Source organism: Colobus angolensis, unplaced genomic scaffold (genome assembly GCF_000951035.1).
Source record: "Colobus angolensis palliatus isolate OR3802 unplaced genomic scaffold, Cang.pa_1.0 Scaffold493, whole genome shotgun sequence".
Taxonomy (NCBI): domain Eukaryota; kingdom Metazoa; phylum Chordata; class Mammalia; order Primates; family Cercopithecidae; genus Colobus; species Colobus angolensis.
The window spans coordinates 1,010,437-1,036,959 of NW_012118410.1; the positions used below are offsets into that span (position 1 = coordinate 1,010,437).

Sequence of the window (26,523 nt, forward strand, 5' to 3'; positions counted from 1 at the left end):
TTGAGCCCACAAGTTCAAGACAAGCCTGGGCAATATAGTGAGACCTCATCTGTACAAAAAATTAAAAAATTAGCTGGGCATGCTGGCACACACTTGTTGTCCCAGCTACTCAGGAGGCCTATTCTTTCATTTCTATAATTGTGGATATTTTATTTGCACTTAAATCTTTAGCATAAAATATTTAATTCCACTGGTATTAGGTATATACTTTATCTACTTCTTTGCAGCAGGGGAACACAAAATTACCACATGATTTGTACCATCCATTATTTCAAACAGGTTTCTGTTAATTGATAGAGAAAAAGGAGAGAGAGAATTTGGTGGGGGCCAGGGGCAGGGGCACAGTACGAGCTAACAGATTTTGCTTTGAACCACAGGGGAAGTAGGGATAGGGTAATGGTTACTTTAAGTGAGAACAAAAGTGGCAACCTGAAGGGAAAAAAAAACGTATAGAGAAAGAGAACACGGTAACATGCAAAGAGAAATAAACATAAACAACTGATAGATTTTTTTTTTCATTTATTTTCCATTAGAACTTGGTGGGTGTGGGTGGTTAGTTGCAAAATAATCAAAGGGCTCAAATTCAGAGCAGTAGATAATCCATAACACGGGGTTAGGCAACGTTAGGTGGGTCCAGGAAACCTTCACAGCTGAAGACCCAGAGAAGGGAATTGGGCCGGAAACACAGCCTCAGGGAGCAAGCTGCAAGGAAGTGATTGCCACAGCCAACTGCCTGTGCAACCACAACAAGGGAATCAACGGGCGTTTTCGGGTGTATTCAGCTTGAGACGTGGCCTGCAAGGAATTTTCAGCTTCCATATGACATTTACTCACAGAATAATTGTGTTCTCTTCTAGTAGGCAAGAATATGAGATCGAAGCCATGTCTGCTATTTCAGACATTCTCAGTGTGCTGGGTTGTGGGGCTGTTGGCTTTAGGAGGGGAGGTTGAAGTAGAATGGGCAGATGTTTTGGCAAAATTCATATTCCGTGACTATCCAGGGAATGTGCGAAAGTGTTTTTATGTATAACACTATGGAGCAGTAGCACAGCCACTTGTTCAGAAAACAATGTTCGAACCACCCCAGCGTCTGCCCACTTTCTCTTCCTGTGTCTATGTGGAACATTGATAAAAGATCACAAAACTTTCTCGTTGAGCCTGAACACAGCCTCAGAATCTTGCCCACATAGCAGGCCAGGATGCCATTAGGATTTACACATACCTGAGGTCGCTGGTGTGGCATGTTCATGCATTTATTCAATAAACACTTATTGACATCTCCCGCTGGTGCTAGAGATGCAATGACGAGATCAAGGAAGAACACATCCCTGCCCAGTGAGAGAGCAACCTCAGAGGAGGCCACACAATGTGATTCTGCTTGTGATGCGTTGCTATGGAAGCAAACTCAATACATTTGAGTGGAAATGGGAACTCTTGGTATCATATATTTTTATAGCTTTTCTTTGAATTTTAAGACACATAATATAATCCATACCTTGTAATAAAGTAAGCCTAGCAATAACAGTTTTCTCTTAACTTCTATACACACAAACCTGTTTAAGCTCTTTCTTGATCAGGTCCAGGCAGATAATAGAAGCAAGCAAACACCTGAACAGAGTTGTTGGCAATTAATAAATAAGGGTAATAATAATAGGAGTAGCTTATGTGTATCCTTTCATTTACTCATTCAGCTAATATTGTGGGGTGCTTACTGTGCGTATGGAATCTAACTAGGGATAGTGCAAGGGACGAAACAGGCAAAAATGGACAAAACTCAGTCTTCAGGGGCTTGCATTCTAATAGAGGAATATAAATAATAGATAAAAATTACTACTTCTTCGAGGACAAAAAGGACTAAGAGTTTATGTCTTATCCTAAGTGTGTTGTATGTACACTAGAAATTCTGAATGATGACAAAGCCCGCTTTGGTGGTGGCTACCCTCAAGTGTTTGAACTCAGGTTAATGGGGCCCAGGAAGAAATGGAGGCTTTTACATTTTATGTTATGCCCTTTTGTATTGCATGGGTTTATTTTATTTTAAAAATAACATGCATATATTATTTTTATGGTAAGGCAATCTAGCTTAAATTTGAAAAAGAACGTAAATAGGAAATACACATTCTTTCAGATTCAATTATTAGATTGCCCAATAGGCTATAAAGCTTACAGATACAGGCTGTTGGAGATTGCCTTTTGATTCTCTTTTTTGAAAGCAATAAGCTTCCTAGCCAGGAATATTGAGAGTAGTTTATATTTTGAAAAAATAAACCAGAGTACTCTTTCACTAGAAAAATTATTCTTTGCTGTATGAATGTCTTCTTTTGAGGAGTGTCTGTTCATATGCTTTGCCCACTTTTTGATGGGGTTGTTTGTTTTTTTCTTGTAAATTTAATTGAGTTCTTTGTAGGTTCTGGATATTAGCCCTTTGTCAGTGAGTAGATTGCAAAAATTTTCTCCCATTCTGTAGGGTGCCTGTTCACTCTGGTGTTAGTTTCTTTTGCTGTGCAGAAGCTCTTTAGTTTAATTAGATTCTATTTGTCAAATTGTGTTTTGCTGCCATTGCTTTTGGTGTTTTAGACATGAAGTCCTTGTCCATGCATATGTCCTGAATGGTATTACCTAGGTTTTCTTCTAGGGTTTTTATGGTTTTAGGTCTAACATTTAAGTCTCTAATCCATCTTGAATTAATTTTTGTATAAGGAGTAAGGAAAGGATCCAGTTTCAGCTTTCTACTTATGGCTAGCCAACTTTCCCAGCACCATTTATTAAATAGGGAATCCTTTCCCCATTTCTTGTTTTTGTCAGGTTTGTCAAAGATCAGATGGCTGTAGATGTGTGGTATTATTTCTGAGGGCTCTGTTCTGTTCCATTGGTCTATATCTCTGTTTTGATACCAGCACCATGCTGTTTTGGTTACTGTAGCCTTGTAGTATAGTTTGAAGTCAGGTAGCGTGATGCCTCCAGCTTTGTTCTTTTGGCTTAGGATTGTCTTGGCAATGCGGGTCTTTTTTGGTTCCATATGAACTTTAAAGCAGTTTTTTCCAATTCTGTGAAGAAAGTCATTGGTAGCTTAATGGGGATGGCATTGAATCTATAAATTACCTTGGGCAGTATGGCCATTTTCACAATATTGATTCTTCCTATCCATGAGCATGGTATGTTCTTCCATTTGTTTGTGTCCTCTTTTATTTCACTGAGCAGTGGTTTGTAGTTCTCCTTGAAGAGGTCCTTTACATCCCTTGTAAGTTGGATTCTTAGGTATTTTATTCTCTTTGAAGCTATTGTGAATGGGAGTTCATTCATGATTTGGCTCTCTGTCTGTTACTGGTGTATAAGAATGCTTGTGATTTTTGCACATTGATTTTGTATCCTGAGACTTTGCTGAAGTTTCTTATCAACTTAAGGAGATTTTGGGCTGAGATGATGGGATTTTCTAAATATACAATCATGTCATCTGCAAACAGGGACAATTTGACTTCTTCTTTTCCTAACTGAATACCTTTATTTCTTTCTCTTGCCTGATTTCCCTAGACAGAACTTCCAACACTATGTTGAATAGGAGTGGTAAGAGAGAGCATCCCTGTCTTGTGCCACTTTTCAAAGAGAATGCTTCCAGTTTTTGCCCATTCAGTATGATATTGGCTGTGAGTTTGTCATAAATATACAGCCAACAGACACAGGAAAAAATGCTCATCATCACTGGACATCAGAGAAATGCAAATCAAAACCACAATGAGATACCATCTCACACCAGTTAGAATGGCAATCATTAAAAAATCAGGAAACAACAGGTGCTGGAGAGGATGTGGAGAAATGGGAACACTTTTACACTGTTAGTGGGACTGTAAACTAGTTCAACCATTGTGGAAAACAGTGTGGTGATTCCTCAAGGATCTAGAACTAGAAATACCATTTGACCCAGTCATTCCATTACTGGGTATATATTCAAAGGATTATAAGTCATGCTGCTATAAAGACACATGCACACGTATGTTTATTGCGGCACTATACACAATAGCAAAGACTTGGAATCAACCCAAATGTCCATCAGTGACAGACTGGATGAAGAAAATGTGGCACATATACACCATGGAATACTATGCAGCCATAAAAAAAAATGAGTTCGTGTCCTTTGTAGGGACATGGATGCAGCTGGAAACCATCATTCTCAGCAAACTATCGCAAGAACAGAAAACCAAACACCGCATGTTCTCACTCATAGGTGGGAATTGAACAATGAGATCACTTGGACACAGGAAGGGGAGCATCACACACTGGGGCCTATCACGGGGAGGGGGTAGGGGGGAGGGATAGCATTAGGAGATATACCTAATGTAAATGATGAGTTAATGGGTGCAGCACACCAACATGGCACATGTATACATATGTAACAAACCTGCACGTTGTGCACATGTACCCTAGAACTTAAAGTATAATTAAAAAAAAAAAAAGAAATATTATTCTTCTGGAATTGAAGAATTTGTGAAATATTTTAAAAGCTTGTATGTAATGCTATATATTCTCAACAAATATGGGCAAATATAATTTTATAAATAGAAAAATTTCTTACACATTTTTGAAATTTTCAAAAGTATAATCAAGTAGTGATTTTTATTTACTAGACAAAATGTGCTTGCATTACATCTAACTAATCATATTTTTTTCCTTATAAAACAGGCGGTAAAAATATTGAAACATATAATCGAGTAACACAACAGGAAATGTCACAGGATATTCTTCTGTGTAATAAAACATAAAATGATATAATTATAATGTGTAATAAAACATAAAATGATGTTTTCATGACTAATCAATTTATTATTAGATATTTAAATATTATTCAAATGTAAAGTGCATGTTTAAACATTTAGGGTGACATACCTTTGGCATTATTTTTCTTTAAGTCTTTCAGTGCTTGAATAAATGTCAGCTGGCTTTCAGTGAGAGGCCAACTGTTATACAACACCGAACACTGTATAATATACTTGTAATTCTGTGAAATAAAATGCAACGTTTAAAAATAATAAGAATACACATGGTATGTGCCTAATGTCATTTATTATGCTAGGTACATGATAAATGCAGAATTTTCCAGATCAGTCATAATTTAGTTACATAATGCTGAATGTTCTCCAAAACCCTGTAACACTACAGTTTATAAAAGTTTAATAACCTCACATCCCCACCAACACCTGCCACTACCCAACTTTATAATTTTTGTGAGTGCAGTGGGTATAAAATCTCACTGTTATTGTATTTTGCATTTTTAAGATTACTATAGAGTTTGAGTATTTTTTCAAAGCTGTTGGCCTTTAGGGTTTTCTCTTCTTCGTGATCATGGCACAAAAAGTAGTCTCCTACATTATTTATTATTATTTTTATGGATTAAAATTTTATAGTTAAATGTTCACTATATCTGGAATTCAACTTTATGTATGATGCTAGCTAGTGATCTAGTTTTATTTGTCTCCATGGAGATGTAATTTTCCTAGCACAACCTTCTCAATAGTCCATCTTTTCTTCATTGGTTTATGGTGTTGCCTCTATTCTATATGAAATTTTCATAAAAATATGGATCTGTTTCTATCTTACTTTCTCTTATTGCTCCATTTACCTATGTATGCATTCATTAATACTGTTTTTACTGCTATATCTTTTTCTCTTTGGAAACACTAAGACACACTTTGCTCTTTTATTCCCAAGTTTCCTTAGCTATTTGTGAATTGTTATTCATTCCTATGAATTTTAAGTATCTTTAGAAAATTTTGGAAAAATACAGTGGGAATTTTGATTAGGATTGCATTGAATTTAAAGACAGATTGAGGATAACATATCTTTATACTGATATGCCATCTCACTGAAAAGCATGAAATGCTTCTCTATTTATTCAAGCCATCTCTGTCCTTCAGTTGGTTGGACTACTTTCTGTATCCTTTATTCAGGTGTTAAGCTTTTCTATGTGGAAAACTGACATAATTTTGGTTAATTTCTGGGTATTCTGTGATTTTGTTGCTATTATTAATGGCATCATATTCCGATGTCTAATGCATAGTGCCAGTGTAGAGGGAAGCTACTGATTTTTGTAAGTTGTAGTAGCAGCACAGTATCATGATTAAGGGCATGACCTCATGAGCTAGAGCTGTCTAGGCTGAAGACCTGCTGTAGCACAAACCAGCTGTTTGGCCTTGAGCAAGTCACTTAAGCTTCCTGTCCTCCAGGTTCCTTGACTGTGAAATGCAGATAATAAGAATATTTACTTCAAGAGACTGAGGTGGGCGGGTCACCTGAGGTCAGGAGTTCAAGACCAGCCTGGCCAACATGGTAGAGAAACCGTTCGTCTAAAACAAAACAAAACAAAACAAAAAAAGATTAGCCAGGCATGGGGGCACATCCCTGTAATCCTAGCTACTCTGGAGGCTGAGACAGGAGAATCGCTTGAATGCAGGAGGTGGAGGTTGCAGTGAGCTGAGACTGCACCACTGCACTCCAGCCTGGACTATAGAGTGAAACTCCATCTCAAAAAAAAAAAAAAAAGGAAGAAAAGAAAAGAGTTGATAAGGAGATTTAAAGATCTATGTGTGAAGCACATAGTATCAGGTGCATAGTAAGTAATAAGTAAGTCAATACATTATTAGTTATTACTATTAATATCTTTGGCAATTTTGCTAAAATCTCTTAGTTCTAAAGTTTGTTTATTCTGTTGTTTTTTCTTGGGCATGTGATTATATTATCTGCGAATAATTCAATGATTATTTAGAATAATCTTTTAATTATTTTGTTCTTTGTATCATTGGTCTGGCTTTCCATTATCAAAATATTTCAGTATTAAATACTAACAATGATAGCAAGCATTCTTTTCTGACTCCAGTTTTAATCGGAACACACTTACACTTCCCACATTAGTATAATGGTTTTGTATATGAGATTTGGCCATTAAGTGTAAAGTTTTGGCATGTAACATTTATGATGAAGAAGTTCTCTCCTATGCCTAGTTTGCTAAGAGCACATTTTAGAAATCCATAAATAGGTGTTAAACTTTAGCAGATGTTTCAGGATTATACAATCATTCTCATCTAGTCTATTACCGTAGTGACTAATACTGATAGATTTTCTAATGGTAAAAGATTTCTGAATTTCTGAGAAGAATTCTGTTTGATTGCTTAATACACTGCTAGAATTGGATATCTATTATGTTATTTGTAATTTATCACCTATGTGTATAAATAAATTTTACATTAATTTCTTAAAAAGGATTAGAAAGTTATATTGTTTGTTTTCTGTAACAAATTACTTTTTAAAAGTCTGTTGGACCTATCCTGTAAAGCCAAAAGGGCCCATGGTGTTTTGGAAAGGGAAGACTTAGAGGACTTTGAATTACCATTTCAATTTTATTATTCTTTACTGTTTTATTCAGATTTTCTGTTTTCTTGTGAATCAACTCTGCAATTTCTCCTCTCCCCCACCCTCAGGAAGTTATGTGTTTCCCCCTCACCCCCAGGTTTAATTTAATTTAATTTAATTTAATTTAATTTAATTTAATTTAATTTTAGACAGAGTCTTGCTCTGTTGCCCAGACTGGAGTGCAGTGGTGCAATCTCGGCTCACTGCAACCTCTGCCTCCCAAGTTCAAGCTGTTCTCATTCCTCAGTCTCAGGAGTAGCTGGGACTACAGGCACCTGCCACCATGCCTGGCTAATTTTTTGTATTTTTAATAAAGAAAGGGTTTCTCTATCATGTTGAACAGGTTGGTCTCAAACTCCTAGTCTCAAGTGGTCCACCAGCCTCAGCCTCCTAAAGTGCTGGAATTATAGGTGTGAGCCACTGCGCCTGCCACCCCCTCACCCTTACCACCCTGTAGGTTTTACATTTGCTAGCACAGAGCTGTTTCTAATACTCTTATTTTTTTAACCCATTGTCTGCCGTTACACCTCCACCCTATTTTTTGTTCTGTATTTAATTAATTTAGATCTTCTCTCTCTTTTTCTCTTTTTCTTATTTGGTTTTACTAGAAGTATGTATATTTTATTAATCTTTAAAAGTAGCTTGGGTTTTATTAATTTTTGTTTTTTATTCCACATTTCATTGATTTCTGCTCTCATCATTATTAAAATCCTTTCTTCTTTTATCTTTGAGTTACTTTTTTGTTCTTTTTTTGAATTTTGATTTCAATAGCTCAGCTCATTTGTTTTTAATCATCCCTGCTTCCTAATGAATTAATCTAAAAGCTACATTGTATTTTTACTACTAAAAATAGTGGCAGTAAACAAATACTATTTTAGACGTTGTTTACAAATTTTAATTGTTATTGAATCTTGTGTATTTCATAATTTATTCTCTAATATTCTTTTAAATGAAAGAATTATTTAGTATATTTAGTATATTTTATTTAGTTTTATCATTTGTAAGATTTAAAACTCCTTGTTAATTATTGGTTTCTATTTTATTGTGTTATGTTCAGATAACATACTATATGATAGGGATAGTTTGGATTTTATTGAGGCTTCCATTTATTGTCTATTACAGGATATTTAAAAAAAAACTGATGTATGCTAAAAAAGTATATTCTCTGCTTATTGGGTAAAGAGTTCCATATAGATATCTAAATGATTAAGCTCATATTTAGATTCTTTTTCAAATTCTCACAACTACATTTACTTATTTTGTTTTTCAGCTTGAACTGTCAGTTTCCATGAGGCATGGGTTAAAATCTTCAATTATTCAAAATTTACTTATCTTTTTATCTCTGTAGTTCTAATAGTTATTGCTTTTTATTTATTGTGTCTAGATAATTACATGCCTATATATTAGTTATGGCCACATCTACTTCATTTATTCTACCTTTTTTAAAATAATGTTTCTATATGTATCGAGATATTAAAACTATCATCAGGCCAGGCATGGTGGCTCACGCCTGTAATCCCAGCTCTTTGGGAGGCCATGACAGGTGCATCATGAGATCAGGCGTTCAAGACCAGCCTGGCCTACATGGTGAAACCCTGTCTCTACCAAAAAAACAAAAAATTAGTCAGATGTGGTGGCGGGTACCTGTAATCTCAGTTACTTAGGGAGCTGAGGCAGGAGAATAGCTTGAACCCAGGAGGCAGAGGTTGCAGTGAGCCGAGATCACGCCATTGCACTCCAACCTGGGCAATAGTGCAAGACTTCATCTCAACAAACAAACAAACAAACAAAAAACTATAATCACAGCTCTCTCTTGGTTCATATTTGTATGTTTTTCTATCATTCTATTATGAAACTTTCTGCAGCATTTTGTTTAAAATTGTCACTTTTGAACTACTTATAGTTAGATCTTATTTTTATATAACTTTAAAATTTTAGCATTTTAGTTGATTAATTTGATCTATTTGGATTTATTGTGATTTCTGTGATATTATCATTTATTTCTGGCATTTTATTTTCTTTTCTATTCCTTTAATTTAATTTAAATTTATTTTGCTTTTTAGTTTCCAATGGCTAGGTCATGCCTTTGTCTGCTGTTTTATAAATACATGCATAGTCCTTTATCTCTTTAATTGTAAGCACACACAAATTAAGTTTTATTAATATATGACCTTTAATATGTGACATTTATTAATATGTGACCCTCTAAGCTATATAGCCTCTTATAGCCCAACTATAATATTAGATAATTACAGGTACATTATAGAGTTCATGTACAGATTACAATTGCCATGTATTTAAAGATCTTGGCACAGAGAAACTGTTCAAGTCTCTCTTATTCTCCAATTCTGGCTATACATTGGGAGCACCACACATTATATACCGACTGTTTTCAGGGATAATATTGTTTTGTTTTATGTTAGGATTTTAGGAACAGTCCAACCGAACAATTGTTTTTAATATACCTGTGGTAGTGTGCTGGAACTGTCTTCTGTTGTGGGTGTACTGGTAGTTTCCTCCTCCAAAAGAGGTAGACCAATGTCTTGTGTTGCACTTACAGCTCTACCCTTGGGGGATTTCTGAATTCCCTGAGCAGTTTTCTTCTTAACATACACTTCTTGGTCTTTCTTGGATGCAGAATGAAATGAAAGAATGTGCTTGCTAGCTGAATAGGAGAAATACAAAGTTAAAAGTTAAAATATGTGATATATATAGTTATTATTGACTAAATTAGTTAGATTCCTTTATAAAACACTCAAAGGAATAGGCCAATTATTTTTGTTTTAATGAGATAAAAAACAGTATGACTGGTTTATTGATCTTAAAGAAATCTACTATAACAGTATGTGACATGCACAGAACAATGTATATTCTGAGTAACCACTTATTTCTAAAAGTATATATAGCAGTTCAACAATTTCTCATTTATTTTGTACCTCCTGAATGACCCTAAGCTAATGCCACACACTCTGATTTTCTCTGTGTTTAATGCCACATATATGTATTATCACACTTATAAAAGATTTTCTCTTTAATTTTCAATTTTCAGTTATTTTCTAATTAACAGATAATATAAGTACTGCTGATGATAGGTTTAAAAATGGAAATGTGTTGAACATTATTAATTAATTCATCAAACATGTAGTTAAAAAGCATAAATGACTGACCCAGGGATATTCTAATTCCAGCCATGACATTGGGATTATTCTCAAAAAATGATAAAAATGGACAAAATGTATAAAGCAACTGTTTTTAGCCACTGGAAAATATACAGCCCAGGACTGTGATCCTTGAGACAAGGGAAACATACAAAGCGACCTCTTGATTTCCAAAGATTTCTGCCTGCAAGCAGCTTCCCAACTGTATACAGGGAGGTACAGCCCAAAGTAGTGAACAACAGTGTTGCTAGGTTTAGGAAACAAAGATGGGTGAGCGGGGCTCCTGTGACAACTAAAATTTGAGGTAGGATACCAGAAGGGAGTATATGAGCAGTAAAGGAGCTCAGAAATAGACATGGGGTCCACTTGAGTCTTTAGCTGAATTCTAAACTTCATTTGTACAAACACTGAACAATACCAGGCAGACAATACTAGTGGGTTGCGAGCTTAATGAAGATTCTGTTAGTTGCACAGTGTTGAGAGACATTGAAATTCTGACTTGTCAAAATGAAGGGAATTCAATGAATATGCAGAGCATTCACTTGAGACCCAAGAAAGGCTAAGCTTTTTAAGAGTAGAGCTACCCTAACACTAGAGTCATGGCAACTCTAGTACTGACTTAATAAACTCAGGACCAGGATCAAGCTGCCAGTACATTAACTGCCCACGAGAACAAGATTCAACGCTCTTTCAATTAAAAGAGCATAATCTAGACTCTTAGCAGTGTAGCACGAACAATATACAGCACACAGTCAATATGATATATGAAGAAGCAGAAAATGTGACCATAACTTGAGAAAATAGTCAATAGAAATAGACACAAAGCTGATAAAAATGTTGGACTCATCAAACAAGGACTTTAAAAAAGCTATTTAAAATGTGCTTAAGGATTTATGGAAAAAGATGAACATACTGAGTGAACAAATGGTGGGTATCACAGAAAAATGAAATATATGAAGAATCAAGATGAAATTCCAGATCTGACTATATCTTAAATAAAAAATATCTGGATAGACTTAAACAACATATTGTCAAATTCAGAAGAAAAGATTAGTAAACTTGAATACAAGCAATAGAAATGATTGAAATAGAACCACAGAGTGAAAAAAACATGAAAAGAGGATAAGTGATTCATGGTATGATATTGTGGGAGGTGAAAAAGTGATGCCCCAAAAAAGGTGTGTCCACCCAATAACTTAGAATGTGACCTTATTTGACATAAGGGTGTTTGCAGTTCTAATTAAGAAAAAGATCCTAAGAAGACATCAACCTGGATTAGGATAAACCCTAAATCCAATGATGGGTATCCTTAAAGGACAGAGAAAAATGGTAAAACACAGAGACATACAAATAAGAGGGTCATGTGAAGATGTTGGCAGAGATAGGCAGAGTTAATTTGTCTCAAGACAAGGAAAACCAGGATCCACCAAAAGCTAGAAGAAAGGAGGAAGGATTCTCTCCTAGAGCTTTCAATGGCAGTATGACCTAGATAACATGTTGATTTCAGACTTCTGCCTTCCAGAACTGTAAGAGAATGAATGTTCATTGTATTAAGCCATCCGCTTTATGTAATTTGCCGTAGCAGTCCGGGAGAATGAATACAGATATCAAATTGCGTAAAGTATGTATTTTTAGTCCTAGGTAAAGCACCACTAAAAATAAAACATTTAAATGTGAAAATAGTAAAGTATATGCACAATCTGCTGACTCACAATATAAAAGTTGCTGACAGAAATTGAAGACTAAAATTGAGGGATGTACTGTGTTCACGGACCAGAAAGCTCAGTTTTGTTAAGAAGTTAGTGCTTCCCAAGTTCAATGCAATCCAATTCCAATTAAAAGCTACAATTTTGAAGAAAATGCAGTGTTGGAAGAAGAGTAGTCATTTAGATCAGTTGATCCTGAGTTCAAAAGTAGACCCATACACATGATTAAGTGACTTTTGACTAAAATGTCAAGATAATTCAATGGAGAAAATATCATCTTTCCATTACACAGTGCCAGAAAAACTGGATATCTACATGGGAATAAAAATAATTTTGACTGCCTACCTTAAAACATACATACATATTATTTCAAGATGTATCATTAAAGTAAACATGCATGCTAAGATTATAAAACTTTTAGAATAAAACATGAAAGAAAATATTCATGATCCTAGATTAGGTAAAGATTTCTTAGATAAAATACAAATAGCACTGATTTTTTTAACAACTCCAATTTTATAAAAATTAAAAGCTTTTGCTCTTCTAAAGTTGCTGTTAAGGAAGTGAAAAGACAAAGCTTAGACTAAAAGATCATATTGGCAAAGCATACATTTGATGAAGAACTTGTATCCAGAAGATACAGAATATATGAACAGATTAATAATAATAAAGACACCTCACTAAAAATGTGGGTGTGTAATGTGTGAATAAATCCTGCAATCAATAAGTTATACACATGGTCAGTAAGCACACATAAGATGCTCAACGTCATTAGTCAGAAGGGAAATGCAAATTAAACTACAAAGAAATAGTACAATATATACACTAGAATGATGGATTAAAAACATTGACAACAATAAATGTGAGAAAAAAATGTGAGAAACCAGAACTTCTATACCTTGTTGGGAATGTAACATGATACAATTCATTTGATAAACTGTTTACCATTTTAAAATAAATGTATGCATATGTCAAACTCTGACATATGAATTCAACTCCTGAATATTGATTCAAGCAAAATGAAAACATGAGTCCAAAAAAGGATTTGTACAAGCATGTCTTTACCAGCTTGAGGTAAGGACCATATCACCATATCAAAAAACTCTAATAAACCCTCATGCCCAAAAGGAGAATGGGTAGACAAAGTGTGGTATCTCCATACAATGGAATTAGTACTCAGAAACATAGGTAGAAATAGAACAGTGTTATATGCAATAACATGGATATAACTTAAAAAAATTATGCTGAGCAAAAGAAGCCAGTGTCAAAAGATAAATACTATATGGTTCCAATTTTATGAAGTTTTAAAACAAGCAAAGCTAGTCTATTGTGATGGAAATGTAAACAGTGATTGCCTCTTTGAGGGTGAGGAAATTGAATGAAAATGGCCTGAAGTATCTTCTGGGTAACAGAAATATTTTATATCTTGTTAGGGGTGTAGGTCACACTAAAGTATGTACTATAAAAACATTGATTTATACTTTTTGCTGTATATAAATTATACTTTAATAAAAAATTTAAAATGTATGACACAAAGGTCCTATCCTTTACTTCCTTCCATCGATCTGTTAGTCATTAATTCATAACTCATTTTTTACACAAAAATTAGAAACACATAGGAAAAAGGGCACATTTCCCTAATGTATGAGACTCTATAAATCAACTAGAAAAAAATAGCTAACTTCAATAAAAAAATGGGAAAGCACTTAAAAATTTGCAAAGAAGGTAATACAAAGAGAGGAAATATAACACATAAAAACATGTTCAAACCTCACTAAAGAGAAATGAAACATAAATCAATACTTTTAGCATTCAGATGACAAAAGTCAAGAAATATAACTCTATCAATCAGGGGAGTATGGATAAAGAAGGATAAATTTACACAAACTCAGTAGAGGGCAACTAGACAATGTATGAGAAAACAACAATGCATGTACCCATTCATTGACCTAGTAGTTCTACTTCTAAACATTTGTTTAATATATATGCATGTACACATTCAGAAAATTAGATACACAGGTTATTTGTTAAAAGTCATCCTTGAATTTTAAAGATTGGGCATATCACAGATGATTCTCTGTAGGACCCTTATATAACCATATGAAATAAAATACAGCATTATTTCTAGTCTATAGGGCTTCTCCAAATACTCAATTATCTAGAATGTAAATTTTATGAAAAATTATAAATTTCCCATATTACAAATTTTAAAATTACAACTTTACAAAACATTAAAAATTACAAATTTTGTATTAACTTTATAGCGTGTTAATATAAGATTTTCTGGCCGGGCGCGGTGGCTCAAGCCTGTAATCTCAGCACTTTGGGAGGCCGAGACGGGCGGATCACGAGGTCAGGAGATCGAGACCATCCTGGCTAACATGGTGAAACCTCATCTCTACTAAAAAATTCAAAAAACTAGCCGGGCAACGTGGCGGGCGCCTGTAGTCCCAGCTACTCGGGAGGCTGAGGCAGGAGAATGGCGTAAACCTGGGAGGCGGAGCTTGCAGTGAGCTGAGATCCGGCCACTGCACTCCAGCTTGGGTGGCAGAGCGAGACTCCGTCTCAAAAAAAAAAAAAAAAAAAAAAAAAGATTTTCTTCTTGAAGAATTATAAGATATACAGATATTCTGTAAATTCCTATGATATGATACAAAACCTAAAGAAGTCTGTATTAAGTTTTGTGACTGGCTCACTTTGAAATTCTGCATCCTTGCAATGAAGTTTACCTCTCCTTTAGCACATGGTAAGAGTGTTTGTGTACAGAATACTTATCAAGGTAGTGTGTCATATCCTGCAAAAACACACACACACGGTTTTTGCATGTGTTATTATTTTTGGTGGGTGTACTCCAGAAACATATACAGTAAAGGATACGTAAATGGATTTGTTTCCAAGAGAAGCCATGAAAAATGTTTATTTTTAAATTCAGTGTCTGCTTATATCACTCATAAACACAAATTAATAGCATCAATTTTAAAACAACACCCTGTTTGAAGTCTAAATGAAGAAATTATCTAATGCACAATAGTAGTTCTATCAATCTGTATGGAGAAACCTTTCAATCTTTTCTGTGAAACATAGAAGAGGTCATGAAGAAATGCAAATAGCCTTTCCTTGCATGCAAATTCGTTATTGTAGCAATGTCAGTTTTCCTTAAATTAAGGTATCTATATATTCAAAGCAGTCAGAAGAAAAACAATGATTTCTGTGTGTTTTGAGAAAACTTGAAAAACTGTGTTAAAGTTCATCTGGAAATACTAATGGTAAAATAGGAGTATGTGTAAAATAAGAGCCGTCATAGATGTTGGCTCTACTTTTGGATCAATTTCTGATCTCTGAACCAATTACCCTTCCGCTCAATTTTTCTGTATCTTTCTTGGCCAGAGGTAAACCTATAAAAATTGGTTTTAAACACTTATGTATGCTTCTTTTATAAATGGTAAATTTTGAATGAAACAATGATTAAACTAGATGACAAACTATAGACAGTGTTACCTGCAAGAATTTGAACCTAAACATTTCAGAGAAAATTGGTGGTGGTAATTAGCTAATTAAAGAAAAAGCATGAGGTCACAAATAGCATAGGAGAGCTGCACATATGTGCCCACTAAGGTTTTGGAATTGAGTTCCCTCTATGAACTAAACTAAAATACCAGTGTAAAAAGTACCTGAGTAAAGAAAATAGCCATTTTAAAGAGTTATAAACAGCATTCCGACTGACAAAACATTATCTGATTAATGGTCTTAACATATCTAAAGAAAAAACTAGAAATGGAGGGCGGGCAAGTTTGAATGAGAAACCACAAAGGAGTGCTGAACATAAGTGCTGAAAACAACCCAGGAGATATTCAGGGGTGAAGGACAAGTGTTGGACGTTGTTTCCAAGGTTAATAGGACAGGATGAAGGCAGCCCTCCTTTAAGGGCTTCTATTTTTCTTTCCAAATAAAAAGCATTCTAAGGATTCTTATTCATTTAAAAGTATTTAAAACATTAACATTTAAATTTAAAGTAAAAATAAATTTTAAAAGTTTTAAATTTAAATAATTTAAAATTATTCTAAGGATCGGAAAGAAGGATCCTTACTTCTTTGTGCATCTTGCTGTCCAAGTAAGCTTCGATTTACTATTCATGGAAGGCTGGAGTTAAACTCCCTGCTAAGACCATTTGGGGTATTGTACAGTAACTAGTAATTAAAAGAACAGGAACAAAAGACTTTTCTACAAATGGATATCATATAATATACGATTTTTAAAAGAGAGATAGAGTATGTTCAAAGATCCATGCAGAATTAAACAGTTAAGGAACAGAGATAAATTCAATCTATATAAGCATTTAATAAATATATTATTAACATATTTGTTCACTATACTTATTAATTAGAATATGTATGAAAAATCCCCAGTAAAATAATTGCAAACAGAATCTATTTTTTTAAAAAAAGTATAACACACCACAATCAACTAGGGCTTATTCTAAAATAGCAAATATTATTGAATATTGAAAATATTTATATAATTTATTATAACTCTAAATCAAATTGGGAAATCCAAATTGTAAAAAACACTTGATAAAAGTAAGTATGTTTTACAAGTTAAATTTTGTAAATGGTACAACATATAATACAAAGAATTTTATTTAACAAATTCCCTTAATCATATTTGTTGATGAATTATGGGTAAATCATTACAGGCATTCAAAACAAATCTAGGAACAGTGGCTCACACCTGTAATCCCAGCACTTGGAGAAGCTGATGCAGGTGGATCAGTTGAGGTCAGGAGTTTGAGACCAGCATGGCCAGCATAATGAAATCCTGTCTCTACCAAAATACAAAAATTAGCTGGGTGTGGTGTCACACACCTGTAATCCCAGCTACTTGGGAGGCTAAGCCATGAGAATCACTTGAATCCAGGAGGGGGAGGTTGCAGTGATCTGAAATCACTACAGCCTGGGTGAGAGAGTGAGACTCCATCTCAAAAAAAAAAAATTAAAAATCTAGGAACAAAATAATGATGAACATGTTGATGTCGAGTGGGCAGGACTATTTATTGGGGGCATTTAGAAGGGAAATATATTGGTACAGTGGGAGGACGGAAGTTATGTTTGGTGAGCACAATTACACTGAGTTATGCAATAAAATCAGAAGAAACTTGAAAGTCAGACTAGAAATATGGAAAGAATGAAATAGGGAGAAAATAATCAGAGGTATGTATATATAATATTTTACATTCTATAAATCATAATAATGAGATAATTAAAAAACACACAGAGATTTCAAAGCAGTGTTAAAATCTTGATTAAAGTCACAGCCCGAACTGTACTCCTTGTCTCCTTGGAGATGGGATTCTTACCCGATGTTAGTGATCAAAACCAAAAACTGATTTAGGAAACAATACTCAGAAGTAGAGCGACATGTAGCAAGGTCTATCTTGCAGAAAGCTCTGGGGAGAATGATAGGAAGGATTTGTTTTATAGACTGAGTGCCTCCAGTCAAGTTAGTGTAAATAATAAAACCTTCATTGGTACCCTTTGTCCCACTAGCTAGGAGCAGTTCCTGGATAGAACGCTGGACTGAGAAAAGACAGAGACTCACACTATTGAAGCCTGTGTAAGATGATGGGATATCAAAGCATTTGCAGTGACCTGTTGCTCAGCTCATACTCCCTAACTTGCCAGTAGTTGTTAAGGAGAGAGGGACAGGGAGTCAAGAGTTAGTGTTACCACTAAAATCTATATTGCTCTGGAATGCCCACTTACATAACAAAAAAAAAAGAAAAAATACAGATATTAGGTAGAAAAGGGATATAAAGATTTTTACATATAGAAAAAAGACAGTTATTTCTAGTAATTTGCTTGTACGTTTAATTAAAATAAACACTATTGGGAAAAAGAGTTCAGGAAGGGTGCTGATTATGAAATAGCTTAGGAAAAGTTCAACTGGAAGATGCAATCAATTAAAAAATACAATGTGATGGAAGAATTCAAAAAAAGCATATGCATCAAAATAAATGTAAACGGACTGCATTCCCCCATTTTAGAGACTAGAATCTTGCATTTTATATTAATCTGTCCTCACAGTGCTAAAAATAACTGCCCAACTAGGTAATTTATAAAGGAAAGAGGTTTAATTGACACACAGTTCTGCATTCCTGAAGAGACCTCAGAGAACTCACAATCATGGCAGAAGGAGAAGGGGAAGCAAACACATCCTTTTTCATACGGTGACAGGAGAGAGAGTGCAGAGCGAAGGGGGAAAAAATCCCTCATAAAACCATCAGATTTTGCGAGAACTCACTTACTATCATGAAAATACCATGGTCTAATCACCTCCCACGAGGTCCCTCTCCCAACATGCGGAGATTACAATTTGGATTTTAAATCAAGACGAGATTTGGGCGGGGCACAAAGCCAGTCCATATATCACTGTGTAGAAAAAATATCCATTTACAGGAGAAAGACTGACAGCAAAAACATGTAGAGGATAGAAAACTAAACAAATGAACAGCGTCAACAGGCAAATAATAACAAAAGGAAGAATAACAAAAGGAAGAATCAGTGATAAGAAATCTTGTTAAAGTTAAGAGGTTGCTTTATGTTTATTTTAAAAATACAATACATAAAAAATATAAAGCAAATATGAAACTTATACAACTAGCAACATGGCATATAAATATGTAAAACTAAACATATTAGAGTTAGAGATGTTATCACACTTTTAAAAATAAAAATAGAAGATCTTAATACACATCACTAACAAATTTACACACCAATTAGGTAAAATATAAATGATAATCTTGACATTTTAAATATCGTAATTAGCAAGTTTGACTTTTATGAAAGTGTATGTGACATTTAGACATCAAACGACCTCCAAAATAGAGTTCTTTGTAAACCTCAGTGGGACAGTAATCAAACTTGATTTGAATCAGGAAACAGGAAAAACACCAATCAAATCCTCAAAGTAGAAAATATATCTACACTTTCTAACTCCACAGAATTCAATTTGAAATTAACAGAAATAGGCTAAATAAAACAATTCTATTACTTAGGAATTCTAAAAATATTATAAACACTAAGGTTAAAGAAAAGGTCAAAGATAAATCATAGCTCATGGTTAACATAACACACTACATATAAAACTTTATAGCATTCTAAGTCATAAAATATAATGAAATATATGTAGCCAGAGTTAGAAAAATGTATAGCATTAAGTATATTTATTTAAAAACAAGATTTAAAGTATGAACTAAATTGAGACTAGCAAAGCTAGAGGAAAAGATATTTGACTAAATTTTAAAAGTAGAGAAAGGATTTTAAAAGATTAATATAAATATTAATGAAGTAGATTACAAATCTGAAAGAGCCATTGAGGCTTGAATAATCATAAATTCAATTCTTTCCAAGAAAAGACCAATAGTACAGAGCAAATTCAAAAAAGTCTGATTAAGAATAACTTACAAATAAATAAAAAAAGAATATATTTATACAAACCTTTTGAGAAGATATTTAAAAATTTTAAAAGAAATCTTGTATGCAAATTTATGCAGTTAAATTGGAAATACTAAGTGAATCTCTACTTTCACTAACAATATAGTCTATAAAAATGAAAGGCAGTTAAAAAATAACCTTGGAAATTATTTTCTTAAATAGTAAAAAAGAAAAAACAAGTCTCTCCCCCAGAAACATCAGATTTAGAAAGTTTTAGGGACAAAGCTAATAACTTTTTTTTAAAAAGAAATGAATCCCGGACAATTTAAAAGACTCCAAAATAGAAAAACTAAAAAGTTCTCAAATTAATTTCAATAATTCATTATAATTTCAGCTTGAGAACTGGAAAAGAATAATGTACGGGTGCACATACAGAGAGGAAAAAAACTCTCATAGAGATACAAAGTGATGATTATGATGCAACAAACTGAGTAAAATTATATATTCTAACATAGGAGTATATTAAATCATCATGGCGAAATAGGTTTTATTCTAAGAATGCAAGAGTGATTCAAAATTAAAACTCAACTTATTAAACTCAAAGGAGTAAAATTTGATGATTTCTATAAACAACAACAAAAAATAACTAATAATGTTCCAAACTCATTCAATATTAAAATTTCTCAAGTTTCATAAAGTCTAATTATTAGAAGCCACCAACAAAGATAATAAATGATAAATGTCACAAGTGTTCCTACTTAAGAAAAGGAAATACATCGTCATCACTATTTAACCTTGGTTTGAAGGTCACAGCCAAGGCCACAAAAAAGAAAAAAAAGTTACGATTTAAGAAAGAAGAAATATCAATGGGCAAAATAGATAAGAACCCAGTTTTGCTTAAAATCGAAATACAAAAATGGAGAATAAAGGCATAAAAGTCAAAATATTTACAGTGTGTTTTGGCAAAAAAGCTAAAATGTTAACTTTTTTTTTTTTTCCCTGGGTAGCATGATTATAAGGCATTTCTTGTTCCCTTGTTTGTAATTTTCTATTTTTCCAAATATTCTACATCAGTAATGTGTGACTTTTACAGAATCAAGTTACTAACATAACTAAGTAATACACCTCAGAGTAGCAATGCTAACCATTATTTTCAAATTTATTTTATTTATTTAATAACTCATTGAGAATAGTATATTGAAAGTAATAACTTTAGTTTTGTTAATTTTAGTACGTAGAATATTTTTTGAAAATAATGAGGAATTTTAAAAAGTAAAAATATTCTTTCAAAGTAATAAAAATTTGACTTCTTAATAAGAAGGCTCATGTAATAGGAAAGTAAATTTTCTCCAAGGTGAAAAGTCTTTAAAATAAGCCTATATTGATTTTCAGAGCCTAATTTGACATGCAAATGCTATACTTGTAATATTTTACTGTACTATCAAATTTCACAATTTAAGTGGTTACTTGCTACTTTATTTTCATTTTTTAAGTGTCATGAAAATATAAATATCCGTTTATGAATCTAACTATCTTGCTCATAAAGGCACACTTACACTGGGAGCTCAAACCTTTCTCACTCTTCAAGAAGTTAAATGCTGGGATTATAGCTTGGCCTTTTCCAGTGGAGCTCACCATAGTTTCTTCATTTTCTAGGACCTGCAGCTTGATGAATGCATCTGGCTTGGATGTGCGTACCTGTATTGTAGCAGGTTGTGGTGTTAGAACTTTAACTGAATATCTGTAAAGAAAAAAAGAGTTAACATTATAAGCAAGTATGTTGGTCTTTCTCTCAAGTCAGTAAGTGAGATAGTTTGGATATATGTCCCTGCCCAAATCTCCTGTCAAATTGTGACCCTCACTGTTGGAGGCAGGGCCTGGTGAGAGGTAACTGGATCTTGCAGACACGTTTCTCACGAATAGTTTAGCACCATCTACTTGATGCCGTTCACATGACAGTGAGTGAGTTGTCATGAGATCTGGTTGTTTAAACATGTGTATCCCGCTCCCCCTTTCTCTCTCTCTTACTCCTGCTCTGGCCATGTGATGTGCCTGATCCCCCTTCCCCTTCTGCCATGATTGGAAGCTTCCTGAGGCCTCCCTAGAAGCTAAGCAGATGCTAGCTTTATGCTTCCTGTACAGCCTGCAGAACTGTGAGCCAATTAAATCTCTTTTCTTCAGAAATTACCCAGTCTCAGGTATTTCTTTATAGCAATACAAGAACAGACCAATACAGTAAGGAAAACTGTCTAATTTTCTGATATGATAACCTAAAAGTAAAACTACTTTGTAAAGTTCACTAACATCCTGAAAATACTGGAGTTACAGACTTTCGCAAGGGATCCCAATATAGTACTGTAAAACAAAAGGAAATAGAACTTCTATTATCATCAAATCCTAGATTTAAAACATGCAACTTTTTGTTTAGACGTAATAAGCAGTCACTTATAAAACTGGATAGCCCTACAAAGGATATAAACAGACACTTCTCAAAAAATGACGTACATGTGGCCAAAACACACATAAAAGATAGCGCAACATCACTGATCATTAGAGAAATGTGAATCAAAACCACAATGAGATACCATCTCATGCCAGTCAGAATGACGATTATTAAAGTCAGGAAACGATAGATGCTGGTGAGGTTGTGGAGAAATGGAAACTCTTTTACACTGTTGGTGAGAACGTAAATTAGTTCAATCACTTTGGAAGACGGTGTGGTGATTCCTCAAAGATTTAGAACCAGAAATACCATTTGACCCAGCAATCCCATTACTGGGTATATACCCAGATAAATATAAGTTATTCTATTATAAAGATACATGCATGCATATGTTCACTGCAGCACTATTCACAATAGCAAAGACATGGAATTAACCCAAAATGCCATCAATGATAGATTGGATAAAAACATGTGGTACATATGCACCATGAAATGCTATGCAGCCATACAAAGGAACACGATCATGTCCTTTGCAGGGACATAGACGAAGCTGGAAGCCATTATCCTCAGCAAACTAATGCAGGAACAGAAAACCAAACACTGCATATTTTCACTTATAAGTGGGAGTTGAACAATGAGAACACACGGACACAGGGAGGGGAACAACACTTACTAGGGCCTGTTGTGGGAGGTTGAGGGTGGGAGAGCATCAGGGAAAAGAGCTAATGCATGCTGAGCTTAATACCTAGGTGTTGGGTTGACAGGTGCAGCAAACCACGTGGCACATGTTTACCTATGTAACAAACCTGCACATCTTGCACAGGTACACTGGAACTTAATAAAAATAAATAAGCAAATATAAAACTTGATAGCCCTAAAAGCCACCAAACCTCTTAATAGATCTGCAAACTACTGCCACGTCTACCCTCTCTATTACACAAAAAGCACCCCTGGCAGAAGCCTTTGGAGCTTCACTGATAATAGCATTTTCTGTGATTCACAAAAATACAGAGAAATTAAAGTAGTAGCCACAACCTCCACCTTCACCCCTCACCAGTAGTTTGGAAACCTCTTGCAAAAAGACTAGAAACATGCAGTCTAATTCATTCTTTCCAACTCCCCTTTTAATGCAATTAAAGAGTTGGCTTTTTGTTCTCATTTTAGGTGATTCCTCACAAATGCTCAGGATTCGATCAACTTTTAATTTCTCTAGAAATTTGCTTTTCTGAGTAACATGTCTCTCATATATATGACGATACTAAAAGACGACACTTTTTTCTCTATATATATATGAAAAAGGTTGCACAGGCTGGAGTGCAGTGGTGCAATCATGGCTCACTGCACCTCGAACTCCTGGGCTTAAATGATATTTCTCCCTCAGACTCCAATATAGCTGGGACTACAGGTATGCACCACCATGCTCAGCTAAATTTTTCTTTTTTGTAGAGACAGGATCTCACTATGTTACCCAGGCTGTTCTTGAACTCCTGGGCTCAAGCAATCCTCCTTCCTCAGCCTTGTAAAGTACTGGGATTACGGGCATGAGCCACTACCCCTGGCCCCTCTCCTGTATCTTAAAAAGACCCCACTCTTGGCCGGGCGCGGTGGCTCAAGCCTGTAATCCCAGCACTTTGGGAGGCCAAGACGGGCGGATCACAAGGTCGGGAGATCGAGACCATCCTGGCTAACCCGGTGAAACCCCGTCTCTACTAAAAAATACAAAAAACTAGCCGGGCGAGGTGGCGGGCGCTTGTAGTCCCAGCTACTCAGGAGGCTGAGGCAGGAGAATGGCGTAAACCCGGGAGGCGGAGCTTGCAGTGAGCTGAGATCCGGCCACTGCACTCCAGCCTGGGCGACAGGGCGAGACTCCATCTCAAAAAAAAAAAAAAAAAAAAAAAGACCCCACTCTTTATTCCTCCTTGAAATTAGCTTGTGTATAAGTACAGTTCTCTCCTATCTTTAAGACAGATTAAAACAAAGCAAAAACACAAACCAACACAACTTTCAGCCCACCTTGCAGTCCAGCCTCTACTGCATTGCCAACTTCCCAGCTCAGCACCTAAAGAGAGTTGTCTGCCTCCACTCTCCTCATCTTACCATCTTCCACGTGCTTACTCCATCACCAACACTGGTGTTATGGTTTGGCTCTGTGTCTCCACTCAAATCTCATGTTGAATTATGATAATCAGTGTTGGAGGAGCAGCCTGGTGGAAGGTGATTGGATCATGGGGACAGAAATCCCCCTTGCTGTCCTCATGATAGTGAGTGAGTTCTCATGAGATCTGGGTGTTTGAAAGTGTACAGCACTTTCTCTCTCTCTCTCTCTCTCTCTCTCTCTCTCTCTCTCTCTCTCTCTCTCCTGCTTTGCCATGTGAAGATTGTTCCTGCTTCCTTTTCGTCTTTTGCCATGATTGTAAGATTCCTGAGGCTCCCCAGCCATGCCTCCTGTACATACTGTAGAACTGTGAATCAATTAAACCTCTTTTCTCCATAAATTACCGAGTCTCAGGTATGTCTTTATAGCAGTGTGAGAATGGACTAACACACCAGGTGCTAAACCTACTCTTGCCAAGGTTTCAAGGAGTTTGTCACCATCCTATAGAAACTTTGGTTCTCTTCTTCTTTTACCTCTCAGGAGAACTTGACAGTGTTCTCTGGACCCGGATTTCCTCCTCCTTTAAAAACTCTTCCCCTACGAGCACAGCAACTTTTATACTTTCCCTCCTATTTGGGGGCTGCTTTGCTTCCATTGACAGGCATTCCCACAAACATCAGAGAGTCTTCACGTTCTGTCCTGGGTCTGATTCTCATTTTACAAACTTTCCTGGGCACTTTTAGGAACAGTAACAGAATCATGACTCCCAAATCAATATCTACAGTGGAACTACCTATGCAGTATCACTTGGCTATTTCACTAGACCACCACATTTAAAAACTGAAAAGGAATCCGTTGTCTTCCTATGGCCCACCTTGCAAATGAGCTTCTCCCCTCTAAGTAAATGACATCATCCAAACATTTCCCAAGTCAAACTCTAGAACTCCAGCAAGGCTGTCAATTTTACCTCAATATCTGAAAATCCTTTTTCTTCTCTCCAGATTCCCTGTCACTGGCTGTAATTGGTTGAATTGTGTCCCCTCCTACCACCAAAGATCTGTTGGAGTTCTAACCCCCAGTGCTTCACAATGTCACCTAGTTGGAGATAGGGTCTTTTGCAGAGAATCAAGTTAAAATTAAGTCATTAGAGTGGGCTCTACTCCAGTATGATTGGTGTCCTCATTAAAAAAGGGGAAATTTAGGACTGAGCACTGTGGCTCGTGCCTGTAAACCCAGCACTTTTGGGAGACCAAGGCAGGAGGATTGCTTGAGGCCAAGAGTTTGAGACCAGCCTGGTCAACATAGCAAGACTCTGTCTCTACAAAAAATTAAAAAAATAATTAACTGGGCATGGTGGCATATTCCCATAGTACCAGCTATGGTGAGGTGAGAGGATTGCCTGAGGCAGGAGTTAGAGTTTTCAGTGAGTCATGATTGTACCACTGAACTCCAGCTGGGCAACAAAGCAAGATTGTCTCTAAAAAAAAAAAAGGAAAATTTGGAAACAGAGGCATACAGGGGAAAACACCACATGAAGATGATGGCAGAGATAGATGTGATGCTTCTAAAAGCTAAGGATAACCAAAGATTACCAGCAAACTACAAGAAGCCAGGCAAAAGTCATGAAACAGGTTGTCTCCCACAGCCTCAGTTGGAACCAATCTTTCTAACTCTTTGATCTCACACTTCTGTTAATAGTTTCCACAGCTCTGCAACAATGCGTATCTATTGCTGAAGCCACCCACCCAGCGTGTGGACTTTTGTTACGGCAGAGTCCTCGCAGGTCAATATGCTGCCCTACTTCAGACTACCATAATCTCACTCCTGGGTTATTGAAAGGCTTTTACCTGGTTTCCCCCCTCCGGTTGTGCTCCCCTTTCATTCATTCAACACACTGCTGCCTTGAGTGAAGTTTCTTTTTTTCATAGTCCATGTCTTTTATGATTAAATACAATTTAAAAATAATAAAGTTCTAACATCTTTTCTGTTATATAATTAACGGGCTGGGAGAAGTTGCTCACATCTGCAATCCCAGGACTTTGGGAGGCCAAGGCAGGTGGATCACTTGAGGCCAGGAATTTGAAACTAGCCTGGACAACATGGTAAGACCCAATCTCTACAAAAAATACAAAAATTAACAAGGCTTAGTGGAATGCACCTGTAATCCCAGCTACTTGGGAGGCTGAGGCATGAGAATCAGTTGAACCCCAGAGGCAGAGGTTGCAATGAGCCAAGATCATGCCGCTGTACTATGGCCTGGGTGACAGAGTGAGATTCTGTCTCAAAAAAC

The 26,523-nt window shown here is 35.5% G+C and overlaps 1 protein-coding gene across 1 annotated transcript in view; it reads right to left on the minus strand.

Moving 5' to 3' along the window:
• The window catches only part of ADGB (androglobin), a 249,984-nt gene that overhangs the window by 57,594 nt on the left and 165,867 nt on the right, over nucleotides 1-26,523 (minus strand). Inside the window, exons 27-29 of the mRNA XM_011959441.1 lie at nucleotides 21,252-21,436; nucleotides 9,867-10,066; nucleotides 4,882-4,993 (exon numbers count right to left, since the gene is read on the minus strand). Of these exons, the coding sequence (XP_011814831.1) occupies nucleotides 4,882-4,993; nucleotides 9,867-10,066; nucleotides 21,252-21,436 (497 nt within the window). The remainder of the gene's footprint in view (nucleotides 1-4,881; nucleotides 4,994-9,866; nucleotides 10,067-21,251; nucleotides 21,437-26,523) is intronic.